The sequence below is a fragment of the Orbicella faveolata genome, unplaced genomic scaffold (assembly GCF_042242905.1).
Source record: "Orbicella faveolata isolate gen_17 unplaced genomic scaffold, um_ofav_v1 contig_27, whole genome shotgun sequence".
NCBI lineage: Eukaryota > Metazoa > Cnidaria > Anthozoa > Scleractinia > Merulinidae > Orbicella > Orbicella faveolata.
The window spans coordinates 3,660,206-3,676,236 of NW_028301555.1; the positions used below are offsets into that span (position 1 = coordinate 3,660,206).

The 16,031-nt window shown below is 38.6% G+C and overlaps 3 protein-coding genes across 3 annotated transcripts in view; 2 read left to right on the forward strand and 1 right to left on the reverse strand.

The window, feature by feature from the left end:
• Nucleotides 1-870: 870 nt before the first annotated feature.
• LOC110041961 (nucleolar and spindle-associated protein 1-like) lies at nt 871-8,168 on the reverse strand. The gene is made up of 9 exons (XM_020747282.2): nt 7,799-8,168; nt 7,314-7,375; nt 6,243-6,412; nt 5,671-5,751; nt 5,402-5,441; nt 5,118-5,196; nt 3,954-4,318; nt 2,044-2,256; nt 871-1,433 (listed from the first exon to the last, which is right to left on the reverse strand). Exons 1-9 carry the CDS (start codon nt 7,901-7,903, stop codon nt 1,349-1,351), a joined length of 1,200 nt encoding a protein of 399 aa, XP_020602941.1. The 5' UTR covers nt 7,904-8,168; the 3' UTR covers nt 871-1,348.
• On the forward strand, nt 8,143-10,991 carry LOC110041959 (ribitol 5-phosphate transferase FKRP-like). The gene has a single exon (XM_020747281.2). The coding sequence runs from the start codon at nt 8,315-8,317 to the stop codon at nt 9,956-9,958; it is 1,644 nt and encodes a 547-aa protein (XP_020602940.1). The 5' UTR covers nt 8,143-8,314; the 3' UTR covers nt 9,959-10,991.
• Nucleotides 10,992-12,389: 1,398 nt separating this feature from the next.
• The window catches only part of LOC110041951 (spectrin beta chain, non-erythrocytic 1-like), a 32,008-nt gene continuing 28,366 nt past the window's right edge, over nt 12,390-16,031 (forward strand). Inside the window, exon 1 of the mRNA XM_089296475.1 lies at nt 12,390-12,644. Within this exon, the coding sequence (XP_089152601.1) occupies nt 12,525-12,644 (120 nt within the window). The 5' untranslated portion in view covers nt 12,390-12,524. The remainder of the gene's footprint in view (nt 12,645-16,031) is intronic.

The following is a 16,031-nucleotide window of genomic DNA, read 5'->3' on the forward strand; positions in this document are numbered from 1 at the left end:
ATAAAAAATTTGGTGCGAAGAAGTCTTCGCTCTGTCCAGTTCTCTGTGATTTAAATATAGTTTTAATACATATAAAAAATTTAGTGCGAGGAAGTCCTCGCCCTGCCCCGCTTTCTGTAATTGGGTTGTACTCCCCCTTAGATATTTTTCAGAAACACGCACATGGGTGCCTTATTTCGACTCCATAACTGCTGTTAAATCTGTTTGGTGCACGTATATTTATGACTTTGTTGTATCTATCAACAACATCTGCTAACGTCACAGGAAAGAATTTTCCCAGTTGTGAGTGTGCTTGCACCAAATTTCAATTTTTGTACGCGGTATGGTCCTGCATCGAATACATTTACAAAACGAGGGTCTTCGTTTTGTAGTTTGAGCCGGCCTTATCTACAAAACGAAGACCCATTGATTTCGCGTCAGTTGGTGTCTGAAGAAAAGCGTTGACCCGGTTTGACTGTCTCTGGTTTGATGGGCCTGTAAAAAAACAAGTCTTCGTTTTTTGGGTCTTAGGTCTTACTACGATTATCAGTTGAGTAAGGCGGGACGAAAGTTTGGTCACCAAGTTTTAACGTAAAAAATCCTGTTGTTGTCACAAGCAACTGACTCCGTATCCATTGGCAACTTGTCGGCCTTTGACGTCATTGGCAGCAAAGCGCGCGAAATTGTAGGCGACGCGACAGGCGATGCACGGCTGTTGATATTGTTACCAACGGAAACGAGGTAAGTTGACCGTTACAACATCATAATTTTAAGGTCAAAACTTCGTAACCAAACTTCCTTCGTACCTTACTCAACTGATAATCGTAGTAGGTCTTAGGTCTTCGTTTTGTAGACACCCGTAGTATTCGCGACGTATTCAGCACAAACGGATGCCATTTCTTTTTCTTTAATTTTTAATCACACACCGATGTCTGATATTTACAACCTTGTACACATTTGTTTCACAACAAGAACATACAAAGAACTATCTCATCAACATTTAGGCTAAATGCAAGTCAAGGGCAGCGTCTGTGGAGGAGGCTGGACTGAAAAAAGGTTTTAAAATTAAAACTATCATTATTTAAAAATATCGTCTCTTTTGGAAATGAGATCCACTGTATCTTTGACAATATTTTCCTTGTTGCTCCGGGACACCAACATGGTTTGCTGCCATAAAAACTCAAGAGTGTGCCATTTAAATTGATATACAAAGATAAGAGTTATATGTGGCCTTTTATGAGAAGAGCTAGCTGAGTTTTTGATACTAACAGCTGACATCAATGTGATTTCAAGCTTACTAAGAACAGGGTGTTATTTTACTTATAATACACTGTACAAAACGATGACCAGAAGTGATCGTATACTGCTGTTAACAAGCAAGTCCTCTTCGTCTGTTCATGGTGGTTGCTCGTTTGTTTTCCCTGTTTTTGAGGCCTCTCTTTCGACGTTCTTCCCTGTGGAAAAAAAAAAAAAAAAAAAAAAAATTTCTTGGTATTTTTCTACCTCAGGATGTCTAAACAGAATAATCTTACCTTAAAGACAATTGATTTAATAAACTGTTTAATAGTAAATTATTTGGATCATGTCTACTTTGTCTAAAGGCATCTGTGGTCAAGTGTCAACTAATTTTTGCAGACATGCTATTGAGTGTCAATCAATACATATGAGTCAGTTGACAATCAACCAAGTGTTGGCCCAGTATCGATCAAGATGTCCATCAGGTGTTGATCAAGATGTTGACTGAGTGTTGATCAAGAGATCAATCCAGGGTCAATAGAGAGTATTGATCGACGTTGTCTGTGGATGCCTTTAGTACATATGATCCAATTATTTGAAGATCGTCGTCGTCGTCATTATCATTATCCTTCTAGCACCTCAGGGGGGTGTGAGGCCACACATCAACTCTTTTCACCTTGCACAGTCTTTACCCACATTTTCAACCTGCGTCCACGAGGTTAATCAAGTCTCCGCCATTCACTCTCAACCGTTCAACACCAGGTTGTTCAAGATCATACTTTCTGCGCAATCAAATTATTAGTTGAATGGACTGTAGAAAATTCTCACCTTGACACAACTTTTACATTTTTCACATCAATTTTATGGCTTTTCAATTTTGCTTCGCTGATAGTTGGTTTGCACTCCTCTTTGTATGAAGAAATAGGTTTAAGTTTTCCAGTATGGGGTTTGTATGGCAATGGTTTAGCCAGACTAGCTTGCAGATCAAATTTTTTCTTTGGAGTTGGAGTTGGGGCAGCTGGTATATTTGCTGGCAAAAATCTGTGAATTAAAAGAAAAAGAGAACTTTTAAAAGACTTTACTATCAATAATTGTTAAATAAATTTCTGATGGAGAATTACTTTTTAAACCTTACATGTAAATAATATTGCAAGCACTCAACACTGTGTGGAAGGCATGATAAAAGAAACTAGAGTCCTGGACAAACAGAGAGCATATCATTTTGTGCAAGATGTTTCACTGTTGTGTTTACCACTAAAATTGTTGCATAAAATATTGCAGCTCTAGCTAGAACATTCATGCAACAATTTTAGGGGGGGGGGGGGGCACATGATATAATGTAACCATTACGAGCAATGTTGCATGTAATGATGCACCATGTGTCCTTAAAAGTTTGCTTTTGGGGGTAGGCATGCTAGGGACATGCCCCAGAGGACCATATGGGAGAGTGAGTTCTTTTGACCCATGTAAAATATTGGATCCACACTTCTCAAATCCTGGTTAGAGAACCTTGCTTCTCAGGAGCTCAGCAAGCCCTTGCCCTCCTGACCAAGATTGTACTGAGAAAAACTATTGTGTCTAAAGCCCTGGTCAAACGGCGCATGATAGTTGATTCTCTCCTAACTATAATCAACTATCACCAACTATCATTCACAAGGCCAAACTGCCTAAGAAGTTCCTGATAGTTGACGATAGTTCACCGGCAGTCGTGTGAGCGGTTAGTTTCAGGCTCTTTCTGTGTAAAAATGTGAACACTAATATGGTGTCACATGAGACAAACTTGTAAAAGTATGAATTTTTCGCGATGAAAGAGGGTGGCAGCTTGTTTACTGGTAATCGATTTGTTGGAGGAATGTACAGAAGATGAATCTGGAGAGCATTGGTGGAAGAGAGGACGGACAAGGGAATGGATCAAAAGGAGAAACGAAAGCGGGATGTTGAAATTGGTGGAAGAATTGCAAGTGGAGGACACTCCCACTTACAAGGAAATGCTGCGAATGAACTGTGAAACATTTGAGGAAATATTGACCGCTATCGGGCCTGTGATTACCAAAACAGCTGACCGAAAAACTGTCATGAACTATCATACGTGTGGTCAAATGAGAAAAACTATCATCGACTATCATGAAGAATTTGAACAAGCTCAAAATGAATGATAGTTGGTGGTCAAACGGAAGCACGTGCTTCAACTATCATTGACTATAGGCCCTTTGCAGCTGGGGTCACGTGACCAAATTTTTCCTAAAAGGTTTTTGTATTATGGGCTACAACTAAAAGAATGCCAGAAATGGAAAGAGCGATCGAAAATACCAAAATGGCCAAGTTTGAGGCCCCAGGAAAAAACGAGTAAGTTTATACCATAGTTTGAACTTTTGGAAAATTTAGAGGATTCATATGGAAAATGTTGCTGGAGAGCAAGGTCTTGCTCTCCAGCAACATTTTTCCATACAAATCTTCTTATTCTTTCAAAAATTCAGACCATCATAAAATCTCACTCTCTGATGATGGGGGCCTCAAACTTGGCCATTTTGATATTTTCGACATGCTTTTTCCATTTCTGGCATTCGTTAGTTATAGCCCATAATTTTATGAAAAGTAGGTCACGTGATGGCTTAGCTGCAAAGGGCCTATTGTCAACTATCATCGCCTATCATGGGCTGTTTGACCAGGGCTTAACATTACGAAAAATGTAGTCATAAAAGAGGACCACATATAAAAATCTGCAGCAAAATTTAAACCTGAAAGGCGTAACAGCCATTGATTTGCGAGCAGGATTTGCTGGTGTCTTTGGTCTTTTCTCCCCGGTTGTTGTTGTCGCAGCAAAGGATTTACGAGCTACAGGCGTCTTTGGCTTTCCCTCATTGTCAGCAGTTCCCGAGAAGATGGGCTTGAAAATTTTGGGTGATTTCAATTTGAGTTTTTTGCCACTTGTAGCAGCTGCTGTTGCTATGGTTACTCTTGTTTGCCTGTTTCCAGGTTGGAAGAATGGCTTTGCTACAGGAGAACCAAATACAAAGGTTGATGATTTGTCGAGGCTTGTTACAGTGGGCTTGAAAGTAACCTCAGCTGGTTTGCCCTGACTTTTTCTAGTGGCTCCAGTTGACTGCAAGAAAGCAACCAAAGAACAAGAATTCTCAAAAGTTCCCAATTAAACATCTTGTTAATCTGTTAAGTAAATCTTGCACTAAGAAAGTTTTCTAATCTGTGTGCTAATAGTAACAATTGAAACATACTTTTCTTGTGGGAGTTTTTGAGTTTCTGTTGCCAGACTTGCAACTTGAGTTTATGACTTGGTCATAAACAAGAAAAATTAGTTGACAATCGCAGTTGATAACACAATTGACATGTCAATAACTTTTCATCCATCTGTTGCTACCCTGCACGTCCACAAAGAACACATGGAGTAGCACACACTACTCATAATTCTTCTAACCAAAGTGGCTTCCAGTATACAAATACAGCTGTACAGCTTTGGACTGAATGCTGGTATAAGAAAAGATGCAAACCATGGGACATATGTGAAGCTAATAATGGCAGCCCTTCCTTCTTCTACTAAAAAAGTGTTGAGTGGTTGCGGACTTTCCATGATCCACTGAGGTGTAGCTGATTTGATAATAAAGTAAGAGCAGTCCATGTTTTGCGTAGTCTATTGAGTGTGCCTGCGAGTAAACCTCAAGGCAAAGGTGGCCGTGCGAAATCCTGGGGACAAGACGCACACAAAAGGAGGGACTCCTTTCTCGTCCTCAGGTCATTATTTCCTCAAGGTTTTCTTTTGCATCATGCACAACAGACTAAGCAAAAGAGTGACTACTTTCAGTCTAATTTGATAATCACAGTGGGAGTAACATGACTGAGATCCATGATTGTATTGTCTTGGGTTTTCCTTGCCTTGGTCCTCTCACCTTAGCTCTCTTGAGAGGCTGATTAAACCCTTCCATTCTTTTTCTTTTTTTCTCCAAATAGATATCAATAGAGTCCATTCTGAAAATTGGATAGTTAAGGGGAGGTGTTAGTTTTGAGTTTGACAGATTACAGGTCATATTTGTAAAACAAATTTCTGAGTATTCTAAGTGAATTTCAATGCATGCTCTTAAAAATCAATTATAATAATTGCAGTTTCAAAGTCACACCTTAAATTGCTAACCATCATACACTGATGTTACATACTAAAGTTTTATTGACTTACTTTTCAAACTGTGACTGGTGAATTTTGTTCCATTTAGCATCTGTAACAAGAAGATACAACAGCTTGAGTTACAAAGTAAGAGAAAACAGGCTGGACAAACTAATAGTAAGACTTATTGTCAGCCACAACCGAACACTGTCCTCAGAAAGTTTACATTGCTCAAATTGTAATCCAGATGCCTAACATTATTTATGAGAAGTCTGTTTTGTCAGCCAATTAAAATCTTACCTACGGTTAAGGAGCTGGAGACAAGAACACACGTAACTTACCCGGAGTTTTATTTGTTTGTACTGCTGATGAATCTTTATTTAAGAACTGAACAAATCTGGGAATCTTACATTCCACTGGCACTAAAAGAGGCAGAAAAAAGTTTTCCTTTAATACAAGGTAAATAAATTGTGATTTGTTTTTTGCTATTAATAAAAAAGCTTGTGAACCTAGATACACCTGCCTACATACATGTATTATATCTCAGGGCTGTCATTAAGTTTTGAGCCACCTGTTACCTTGGTCTTCACACCTGTAACAAACTTGTTACTTTGTGGGTGAATTGAATCAATAAAACGGCTTGCAATTTCATCTGTAACATGAAGGGCCAGGCATTGTGGGTTACAGCCCTTAATGACAGCCCTGTATCTTAACTTGTAACAAGAAGCGGGGTGGCTAAAAAGTATTGGTGAAGATTGCAGCTGCTTTTAAAGGGTGCTTAGTTTCAATTTTCTACAGAAAATATGGTTAACCTTTTGGGTGTTGTCATGGATGGATTGCAGTAAATAAACAGTAAGTTGTTTTCTTTCCATGTGCATAAATAACTATCAGCAGACAATATTATAAAACTTACTTTTTTCCTCAACTTTCTTATCAAGCTGGTCCATGAGTTGCTTCTTATAACTGTCACTGTCGCTGTCATCTTTTTGTTTGTCTCCTGCCTCAGGTTTGTTAACAACCTCATTGACATGAACCTCCGCACACAAAGTGTTTTGAATTTGCTTTTCTTGTGAAACAGAAGAACTAGGGACACCCAGGAAAAAGAAAGGCTACAAGTTAACTTTTCATTTTTTTTTTTTGAAGGAATTACCTTGAAATAATCCAAAATACAACCCAAGAGTTTGAAGGTCTTGGAGTAACGGAGTAACCTGACCATGTATGTAGCATTGTGCTGTAAACAACCCAATACCACAAGACATCAGAGCCCCTACCTTTTGACTACCATAATAATATTGTAATTAATAATGGTAATAGGACTGAGTGGAGTCCAATTCAGTCTGTAATCAAACAAGGTGATTAACAAAATTGGACGACCCCGAAGCAGGAGTCCAATTTGTTAATCACGAGTATGATTACAGACTGAATTGGATGACGCAAAGCCCTGTTACCAATTAATCAAAACTATGACAAATTTTGAGAAATGAACAAACCATTGCTTGAGCGCTGAACGATTAAACATGGTTATGAACGCTGAAAAACACAGTTTACTCAACAAAGGGCACCGCAACAGTATGTGTAAAATGATGTGTACTGTCCAATTACAAGCATGATGCATACACTGCCCAATTAATGCTCAAATCGGGCTGCTGATAGCCAATCATGTTCGAGAATTTTGTTATAGTTTTGATTAAGTAGGTAATTGTTGGAAATCAACAATTAATTCCTTATCTAAGCTGGTTACTCAGCTCTGCCAAGCTATTTTTTTGCCTCAACAATCAAACTGCGAACTTCAAAACTTTGTGACAATTGTGTGCCCCTATTCTAATAAAACTTCCATTGCATGTTACATTCAAGAGATTGACGCTAAATAAACTGACCAGAGAAGTGTTCAAATTATGTGTTCTGTATTCTTTGTGTGTATGTATGAATGTAACATTCAACGAACTGACTTGGAATAAAGAATATTTTTATGGTGTTTCCCTACCTCTCTGCTTTCACAGAATTTTGTGATGCATACTCCCTAAGTGCTTCGATAAGCTGAGAATTCTGAAAGATGAAAAAGAATTTGGAATGAATACTGCACTCTCTAAACAACGTAATTATCCGCAAGACGAGCCAAGAAATATTACGATTCGGGGGATCGGAGTTCTCTTTCAGGTACTTAGTAAAGGCTGTAAACCACACGGGAGAAAGTTTAATATGTCAGTGGACGAGAAATCGAGCTTTGATTCGATCAAGTTCAGTGTGTCTCACTCGAAGCGATCATATCGATCAGTGAAGGAGTACATTTGAACCGCGGGCTAATAACATGCAGTTTTGTCACGCTCAGTAAAACAGTACAAGGCTAATGAGTGACTAATAACAGCTGACAAATAAAAGTTCATAAACACGGACTTTTGTGCATAATTTAGCGTATAACCCTTGTCCAGGAAAGCTCCTATGGGAACGTGAAGATTGAAAAGCACATACCTTGCTGTTCGCTTTGATTCCAACGCTCTTACACAGCTTTTGAAGTTCGCCGCGTTTCATTCCTTCAAGCTCATTTACGTTGAAAGTCACCTCCATTTTCCACATGAGATTAGGCTCCCTACAACTCTATCAGATCTCTCAAATATAACAAGCCTGGCTTAAGTAGTATTGTTCTGTTTCGCTCAAAACGAGATTTACTTCAACAAGGTTCAATCTCAACCGCGTTTGACTTTCGAACGTTTGATCGATAACAGGTGAAATATTCAAATTGACACACTTGTTCTTGATTGGTCGATATTCAAAAACGCGCGCGCCTGAAAACTAGTACTTAGTCTTCACACATTTACAAGGAACGCCTTGGTGTTTACATTTTTCACTAAAGTGGGTTGCCTGAGGTAAGAAAAACATCCAAAGATATTGTTTGGGTTCGGATAAATTGCATTCTATCAATATTTGTCTAATAGTCGACGATACAGTACTTCAAGTATTCATGTTTGCAAGGAAAATACGGGCTTTATGCATGGTTTTTACCCCGGTTCTCAGCGACATAACTTTTCGAACACTCGATCAAAGCGGCGTTCGATGCCTTTCACGAAGTGTCAGATAGCGTTGGTCTGTGCTGTCATCTGTAACTGTATCATTTTGTTCTACGTGTCCCATGTACAGAACATAAACGGGGAGTGGCCGGAACAAAGTCGATTAGCAGCAGTTAAAAACAAAATTGCCTTCCGCGGCGGAAACAGAGCTTGGCAATTTGAAAACGAAGTGACGATTGTCTTGCTCGAATTTGAAGTATTCGAAAATGACATCGGCCGCACGGTTCGTTCCTTCAAGGAATACTTCCCAAACGTCCATATTGTTATTATATCACACAGAAGACCTTACCCGCCATTAGATCTCCCGAATGGGAAAATTCAGCTGGTTGTACAAGAAGTATCTCCAGATCAAAAGCAATCATCTGGAAGGCCAGAGAATTATATCACGACACCCTACGTCATGTTTGTGCCAGATAGTGTCCGACTCGACTCAGCAAGCTTGCCAATTATGATGCTTGAAGAACTCAAAGCTTCATCTAGTTTAACACCTCAGTATAAAGTTGTTGCAGTGCCCGTGAAATCAAAAAAGGCTATCGAGTGCAACAAGGTTGCTTTTGATCTCAAGCGTTGGACGTTAGAGTATTCAGTTTCTGAAGAGCAGGCGCAGAGTTACTACAGAACTTGTGATTCTGTTGGCCCAAGTCAAGTGGTTTTGTTAAAAGCAGCATTTCTTCACAGCCTTAGCACACCCTACATGCGACCTTTTCCTCAAAGTTTGTTTATTCAAGCATCGCTGCACCATATTAAAACAAAACTACTCCACAAGGTGTCTTTCTCGCAGGGATTCAAGCTATTTACCAATGCTCACTCAAAATGGAAATATGAGAACAATATTAAAACAAGAACAGTTGACATGCACAAGAGATTAGGTATCAAGAAAGTCGTTCTCCCCTCTGGGCAGGTAGACTGGTATGGCTGTAGTAAAAACACAGGACGTTGTTTTGGTACTGTTCATCAAGACATGCCTGAGTATCTTTACATGTCGCGATGGACACCACCTTGCTGCCTTGAAAACCTGCGAGAAACAGCACGTTACCTCTTCAACATTCTAAACAAGGCAGGTGTTAGCTATTGGCTGGAGGGCGGCAGTCTGTTAGGTGCTGCTCGTTATGGTGATGTCATTCCCTGGGACTATGATGTTGATATTGGCATTTATCAGCATGAAATCAGCAAGTGCTCATATCTTGTTGAAGCAGAAAAACAGTCCAATGATGGAAAATCATTTGTCGACAATCAAGGCTTCACTTGGGAGAAAGCAACTGAAGGAGAGTTTTTTAGGATTCAGTACAGCCAATACAATCATTTGCATGTTGATATTTTTCCTTTCTTCGAAAAAGATGGAATTATGACAAAGAAGACATGGTTTGAAACTCACAGACAAGACAGGGAATTTCCTGCACATTATTTGAAGCCTCTAGGGACAATTGACTTTATTGGAATCAAAGCATCAGCTCCCAACAATGTTCGGGAATTTCTGGAGTTCAAGTTTGGTAAAGGAGTTGTTGAAAATCCTCAGTATCCAAACCCATCAAAGCTAAAGAAGAAACCCACCAGCAAGTCTTGATTTTTTTCCAGAAGAGTCATGTTATGTGACACACGTTGCGTGACATGGCCCTTTATCTACTTCTTAATGCTTCGATCCATGCCCTCAAGGTAAATGCATTAGCCTTGGGATTAAATGATCTGAGTTCCAGTAAAGTATATTATTAAACAACCCATCTCATTCCCAGGGTCACTCTTCTCCCCACCCCTAAGAGCATGAGGGACCCTAGATGTGACGATGACGACTCTGTGCTCTGATGAAGGGCTAATGCAAAACATCAGCTTTACAAAATAATTCACTTTGCTGGTTAATTTACATTTATCAACTTGAAGTTAATATATGGTTTAGTGTTAGCCAAAGGTGATCTGTCAAAATGCTGGACGTACATGTGGCCTAGAATGGACTAAAAGTCATCTAAGGGGTGTTAACCAAGCGATATTCCTGTTCATAGATTCTGCCAATCATGGAAGCATTGGCTTTTTTGAGCCACGAGGCTTATGAATTCCTATGCTGTACTTATCCAACTTTCTAGATGCTACTCAAGATCTCTCACTTTAATGTCTTCTGTTTGCATGCTCTGTCTGATAATTTAATACTTTGACTAAGATGATTTTTCAAAATATGAAGTTTGCTTTATAAATAGTTTAGCTAGGATTTTAAACATGTAAGTATAAATAAATCAAGGATCATACTATATTCGTGAACTTGTAATATTGTTTATGATTTTCTGTGTAAGTGTAATGTATAGAGATCTTTTTAAATTTTCCAAAATAATTAATTTCTATTTTATTGATATTTCATAATATTACAATTATTGTAAATGTAAAAGGACTCTGCCATTCATTATTTAACCTTGAATAGCATTATTACTGCTTTCTTCCAGCATCCCTAATGACTGACTCTATACTTATTTTCAATGTATAAAGAGATTATTGCTACAAGAAACTAGTCTGTTGTTGGCTGAAATAACTCAGTGAAGTACTTCTTGGAATGCTCTTTTGCATGCAGTAAGGACGCTTCTTATAAAAATCATAAATAAATATTTTAAACTGTATTATCCAGTTTGGTTTTTCAGTGACTTTGCCTTAATTTCTGCTACATCTACAAATCACACACTCCCCAGCGTTCACTTTTGTTTATGATTTATTCCAAAAAATTTTGTGTCTTGTTAGTATAAAATATGAAGAAAGTACTCTGTATGCTTATATCTGTATCATAAGCCAAAGAGCCAAAGCTAAATACAACACTGTTACAGAAGGGTGCTTTTGAAATGAACCCCTATGAGGTACCAAGTCCTGTTTTATGGGCATGGCTTGAAATGTTTTTCACCCCTAAAAGGGTACTATTAAACAACACATCATCTCCTATCATATATTTTGGATCAGTACCCTAAAAGGTACCAAAATGTTCTTGCTGTACCTTTTGAGGCTCAACACCACAGAAAGTATCAAAACCACTTTTTTAACCCCTAAAAGGTATGACAAGCACTCCTGTTCTTTTTGTACCGGAGCCCCCCCCCCCCCCCCCCCAGATTCTGTGGTTGTTCTATAAGTGTCTTTGCAAGAGTAGTTTGCAGGGACATGGTTCATACCCTCTTTTAATTTGGACTAAAAACTCACGGACTTTTCAAGGACATAAGTTCCTGACCACAAATCCAATATTTCAAGACTGTCCACTCAAAAAAGTACCATTAGATATTATTTTAGAATGTGACACCAGATGCACATCGGGGGTAGCCTGTGTTGCAGATGCAACCTATCATGGGGAAATTTCTGTCTGCGATGCAGGCTAGTTTAAGGGTCACCTGCCCAATTTGTTCCAGTCAAGGTCTTTTTTTTAGTTCCTCCACCATGTGGAAAGAGCATTTTCTTGGGGTTAATTTTTGGTCCAGGGATTGTTGTTGTTGTTTTTTTTTTTGGAGGGGGGGGGGAGGGTTTGTTCCAAGCCCAAGATTTTTGGGGGGTTTTGATTTTTGTCTCCATTTTAATAATCATCATTGTCACTTGAAAACCTGAGTTATACCCCCTGGTATATGCAAATGTTTCCATGAGATCACTGTGAGACAATACTCTTATGATTCTAAAGCTAACATATCAATAAATTTGTGAAAATTTGACCATTTCTGTTGCATCCCTAAAAAACATGTGGGCAGAATTTTTCCTCAAATTGTCAAATATCCAAGAAACCCAGATTGAAGCTAAATAAATTTATTGTCATGAGAAAATTAAGTATGTTTTAGGTTTCAATTGAGAATTAATCGATTTCCCAAAGGGGAATTGCTTTGTTTTCTGTTTTATCCAAAGGCCGTTTCCCGCGATCTAAAATGCCAGCGTGTGATTGGAACAAAACCGTTGAATGTTCTGGACGATTGACCCGATCTTTTTCGTGACCACTCGCGTTCCTGATTGGCCCTCTGAGAATAGATAATATATGCAGGAATATTGAATATCAAGCGAGCGAGTCCCGGCCCAGTTTTTGGGCGTCTCACAGTGCTTTTGATCAAGGATTCGATTGTCGCGTTCCTTGAAGCGCCCGCTTTAGCCGTGAAACTACAGCGAACTGCGCGGTCGATTGGGGCAATACAATCATGTCTGTTGATGTAAAACACCCGCTTGATGCGGCCAGCACTGATCTGTTAGAAGTAAGTCGCCATAGACTTGAACCACTCTCGACAAAGATGGAGGAGCGAGATGCAGACGTCATGAAGGTGCGTTTAACTTGATTTTTTTCAAAGATCGGCTTTTCATAAATCAACGACCTACTAAGCGAGGTATTCGTTAGGGTAAGGGCTTTATTTGAGACGAATCGGCAATAGTTTTTTTTCCCCAGGAAAGGTCTTATGTGGGCTGAATGTTTGAAATGTCACTTGTATTAGTGCGTGACGAAAGATGAGCTTGCTTCTAAAATGTGCGAACCGAATGATCACTCCTTCGATTGTTGAGTTCTTGGTTATCAAGCGAAACCTGAATGCAACGTAAAAATTAAATCAATCTCTAGGTATGGATTTATGGATTGAAGCCACGATGAGTATATATTGAAATTACTTATTTAAAGTCAAAGTCTGCAAGCTGGCTGACGGCAATATAAGCTTACGAATCCAAGCTTGCATATAACTTTCATTTGTCTCGCATGTGTTTTCGTTTCGAAGAATTCTTTGTATGTTCGATTCTATCGTTTCCAATTCTATGCAGTTTTTAATTATTTGCTCTCAAGTTTGCGTTGAAGATGCATGCAAACACGAACCTAAGTCGGTTCAAGCAGCAAGTTTCCAATTATTAAAAGGCTACATCGAGACGTGGTCAGAATCGAATGCAAACACGGTCGAACATGCTGGCATTTCGAGAATCTGTGTAAAACGATCGAGCTTGTTACTGTAAATCAAAGTTGTATCTGAACGTCCTTCGATTCATAGTTTGCTAACATGATGCCATAAAATAACTTGTGAAACAACAAATGGCTTGGTGGTTGCATGAGGGAGTACTTCATGCTTTTGAAACATGTTCACAGTCAAAGTTGACCACGTTTCAGTGATCGCGACCATCACACGTTAAACGCCAATCAAACGTGTTCTTCACACAGTGAATATGGCCGTTGGATGAAGTTTTATGCATTTGATCGTTCCTTGCCGGAATATTATCAATACAAATAGCGTTGATGCAAATTTCCACGCTTTCAACCCGCCCATTCATTGAGTCGGTCCGCGCGTCCCATGATTCTTGATTGTTGCTTGTTATCGAAATCAACGTCGTAAAATGCGACTTTTTAGTTAAAACGTGCGTTTACTCTTTGTTTTCCGTATCTTTCTGAAGTAATACGAAGGATTCCTTATGTTTCTGCTTTATGAAAATTAGGGTTCAATACGATCCATCAGACAATTCATGTTGCATTCACAAACTGCGGCTGAATATATGATTTACGTCGAATCGAAGACTTGATCGAGAAGGGCATTTTGTTGGGTTCCTTGGGCTTAATGTTTCCTCACGCAAATCACACACTTTCGAACAATTTCCAGCAGAGATCGCAGCAGTCAATTCAAATGATGAGATTCTAAAGTAACATTTTAAATTCACGCAAAAGTGTAGAAAACATTATCGTGGAATATTGTTTACCGTTGTTTATGTGGTGCATATCTACAGCTTTGTATTGTTACCTGAAGTGCGAAAGTTTTGTGGTATAGTTTCATTGCAGTAGTGTATTTGTAACAAATGATGAGCAGTTTTGGAGCAATCCATGATGATATTAATGATTTAAAACCTGCAAAAGAGTTCTTACAGAAGCAGTGAAATGTTTTGACTAGACCTGTCAAAGTTAACTTCCCCATATTTTGAGTCAAAGTGGAAGAACTGTATAATGCAGATGCAAACAATTCGCCACAATTGCAAGTATTATTTGCAAAATATTTTTAACGAAGGTGAAGGTCACATTTCTAGGTAGCAATATGAGCAAGTTGCCCAGAGACCTAAATTGTTTGAGTCAAAATTGTCCAATCAGCCACCAATAACTGGAATCTATGTCTACATGTAGGTCAAGAATAAATATTTGCAATCTTATCAACTTTTAAGCCTTTCAGTACCAAATTGCAAAATGTAAATTCCCCTTTCTCATTGTTATAAGTGACATTTGAGGTTGTTGTGAGAATATGATAATTCAGCAAAATTTTGTGAGAAAGGTTTAAAAGAGAGGACCCCCCCTAATAAGTGGTTTTCATTTTTCAGACACATGTCAATGTCAATGACAAGAAAATAACTTGTTTTGATATTAAATCATGTCATACATCATTGCACATATTTGCTTCAGTTTGTTGGCTACTGCAAATGACAAGAAGCTGGATTTTTACATATCATTATGTGTCTGGAGTCAAGTTGTATAACTGACATCTCAAAGCCTTTCAACATTTTGCACATAACAGAAGTCGAGTTTTGTTTGATCGTTTGCAAGTAATGCTGCCACTTGTTTTCATGAACATCCAGACACATTCTAGATCGTAGGGCGTTAAGTGTTCATTATTTTAATCTGTCACAGTATCCATTTAATAATTATGAACAATTCTGATTTTAACTGTAGTAGCTTGTTGTGCAAATATTATTAATAGCTACTTGCTCATGCATAATAGTACAGCTGTTTGCAGGGCTCATTAGCCAGAAAAAAAAATTAAGGCTGAAGCAATGTCCATGGTTAAATTCTCTTCCTTGGTATTAAAGCAGTGTTTTACTTTCTCCCTTCAAAAAACAAACAGAAACAAAAAATCTACCCTTGTATAAACTTAGTGGCAGCCTAATTGAAAAGATCCTGATTGACTTTTTTACAGCCCTTCAGGCAGGCCTCACTTGTTTGCCAAAAAGTTTGAGGCTAGGCTAAGGATCTCCTACTGTCTTTGATGTGTTGCATGTAAATTGCTACATAGTGCATATGCACGAAACATGCAATATCTTAGGAATCAATTTCTTAGGAAGCAATTTCTTTTGAAAGTGATTGGTACTGAAGGTTTACACTGTAAACATGTACATGTCTATTTGAGCTCAAGTAACTGATTACTCTATGTACGGTCTCATAATTTTCACCTGTACCAGGGCTTGTCATCTGGGGCAAGCAGATTGTCCTGCCAGGCAAGTAACTTCATTCTCACTCGCCTTATGGACCAGGGCCCAGGCAAGTCATCTGCCAACTTAATTAATTTAAACAAAGTAAACAAAGACTTGCCCAGGGTCAAGCAATATTTGAGAGTTGCTTGTCTGAAGCTAGGATAAGCTGGAATTCAAGTTTTTTCAAAACATTGCATGTGCATGGTTATGATTCAACATTTTTGCATTTTGCCACCAGTACTGATCAGACATCAACTACTCTCAAGCAATTGCCTCTTTTGTCTCAACTTTTGGTTAAATTTAAATATTATTTTATTCGAAACACTTGTAGAGTAGACTTCTTTCTTATCTTCTCCACCAACAAAAAAATTGATCTTTGTAATTAGTTTTCCCAAATGTAGTACTGGCCAGACAATAACTTTTCTGCGAATTCCAGGCTTTCTTGGCCTTGCAAAAGAAACTGTGACCTGACACATGTAACAGCATGGAAAAAATCTGAGACGGTGTGACCA

What these genes read in the sequence shown, in the direction of transcription:
- LOC110041959 (XM_020747281.2), top strand. Translation starts at nt 8,315, where the DNA reads ATGCATGGTTTTTACCCCGGTTCTCAGCGACATAACTTTTCGAACACT.
- LOC110041961 (XM_020747282.2), bottom strand. Translation starts at nt 7,903, where the DNA reads ATGTGGAAAATGGAGGTGACTTTCAACGTAAATGAGCTTGAAGGAATG. An exon ending in ACAAACAAATAAAACTCCGG is followed by an intron (nt 5,442 to 5,670) that starts GTAAGTTACGTG and finishes TTCTTGTTACAG; the next exon opens with ATGCTAAATGGAACAAAATT. An exon ending in AATGTAAAAGTTGTGTCAAG is followed by an intron (nt 1,434 to 2,043) that starts GTGAGAATTTTC and finishes TTTTTTCCACAG; the next exon opens with GGAAGAACGTCGAAAGAGAG.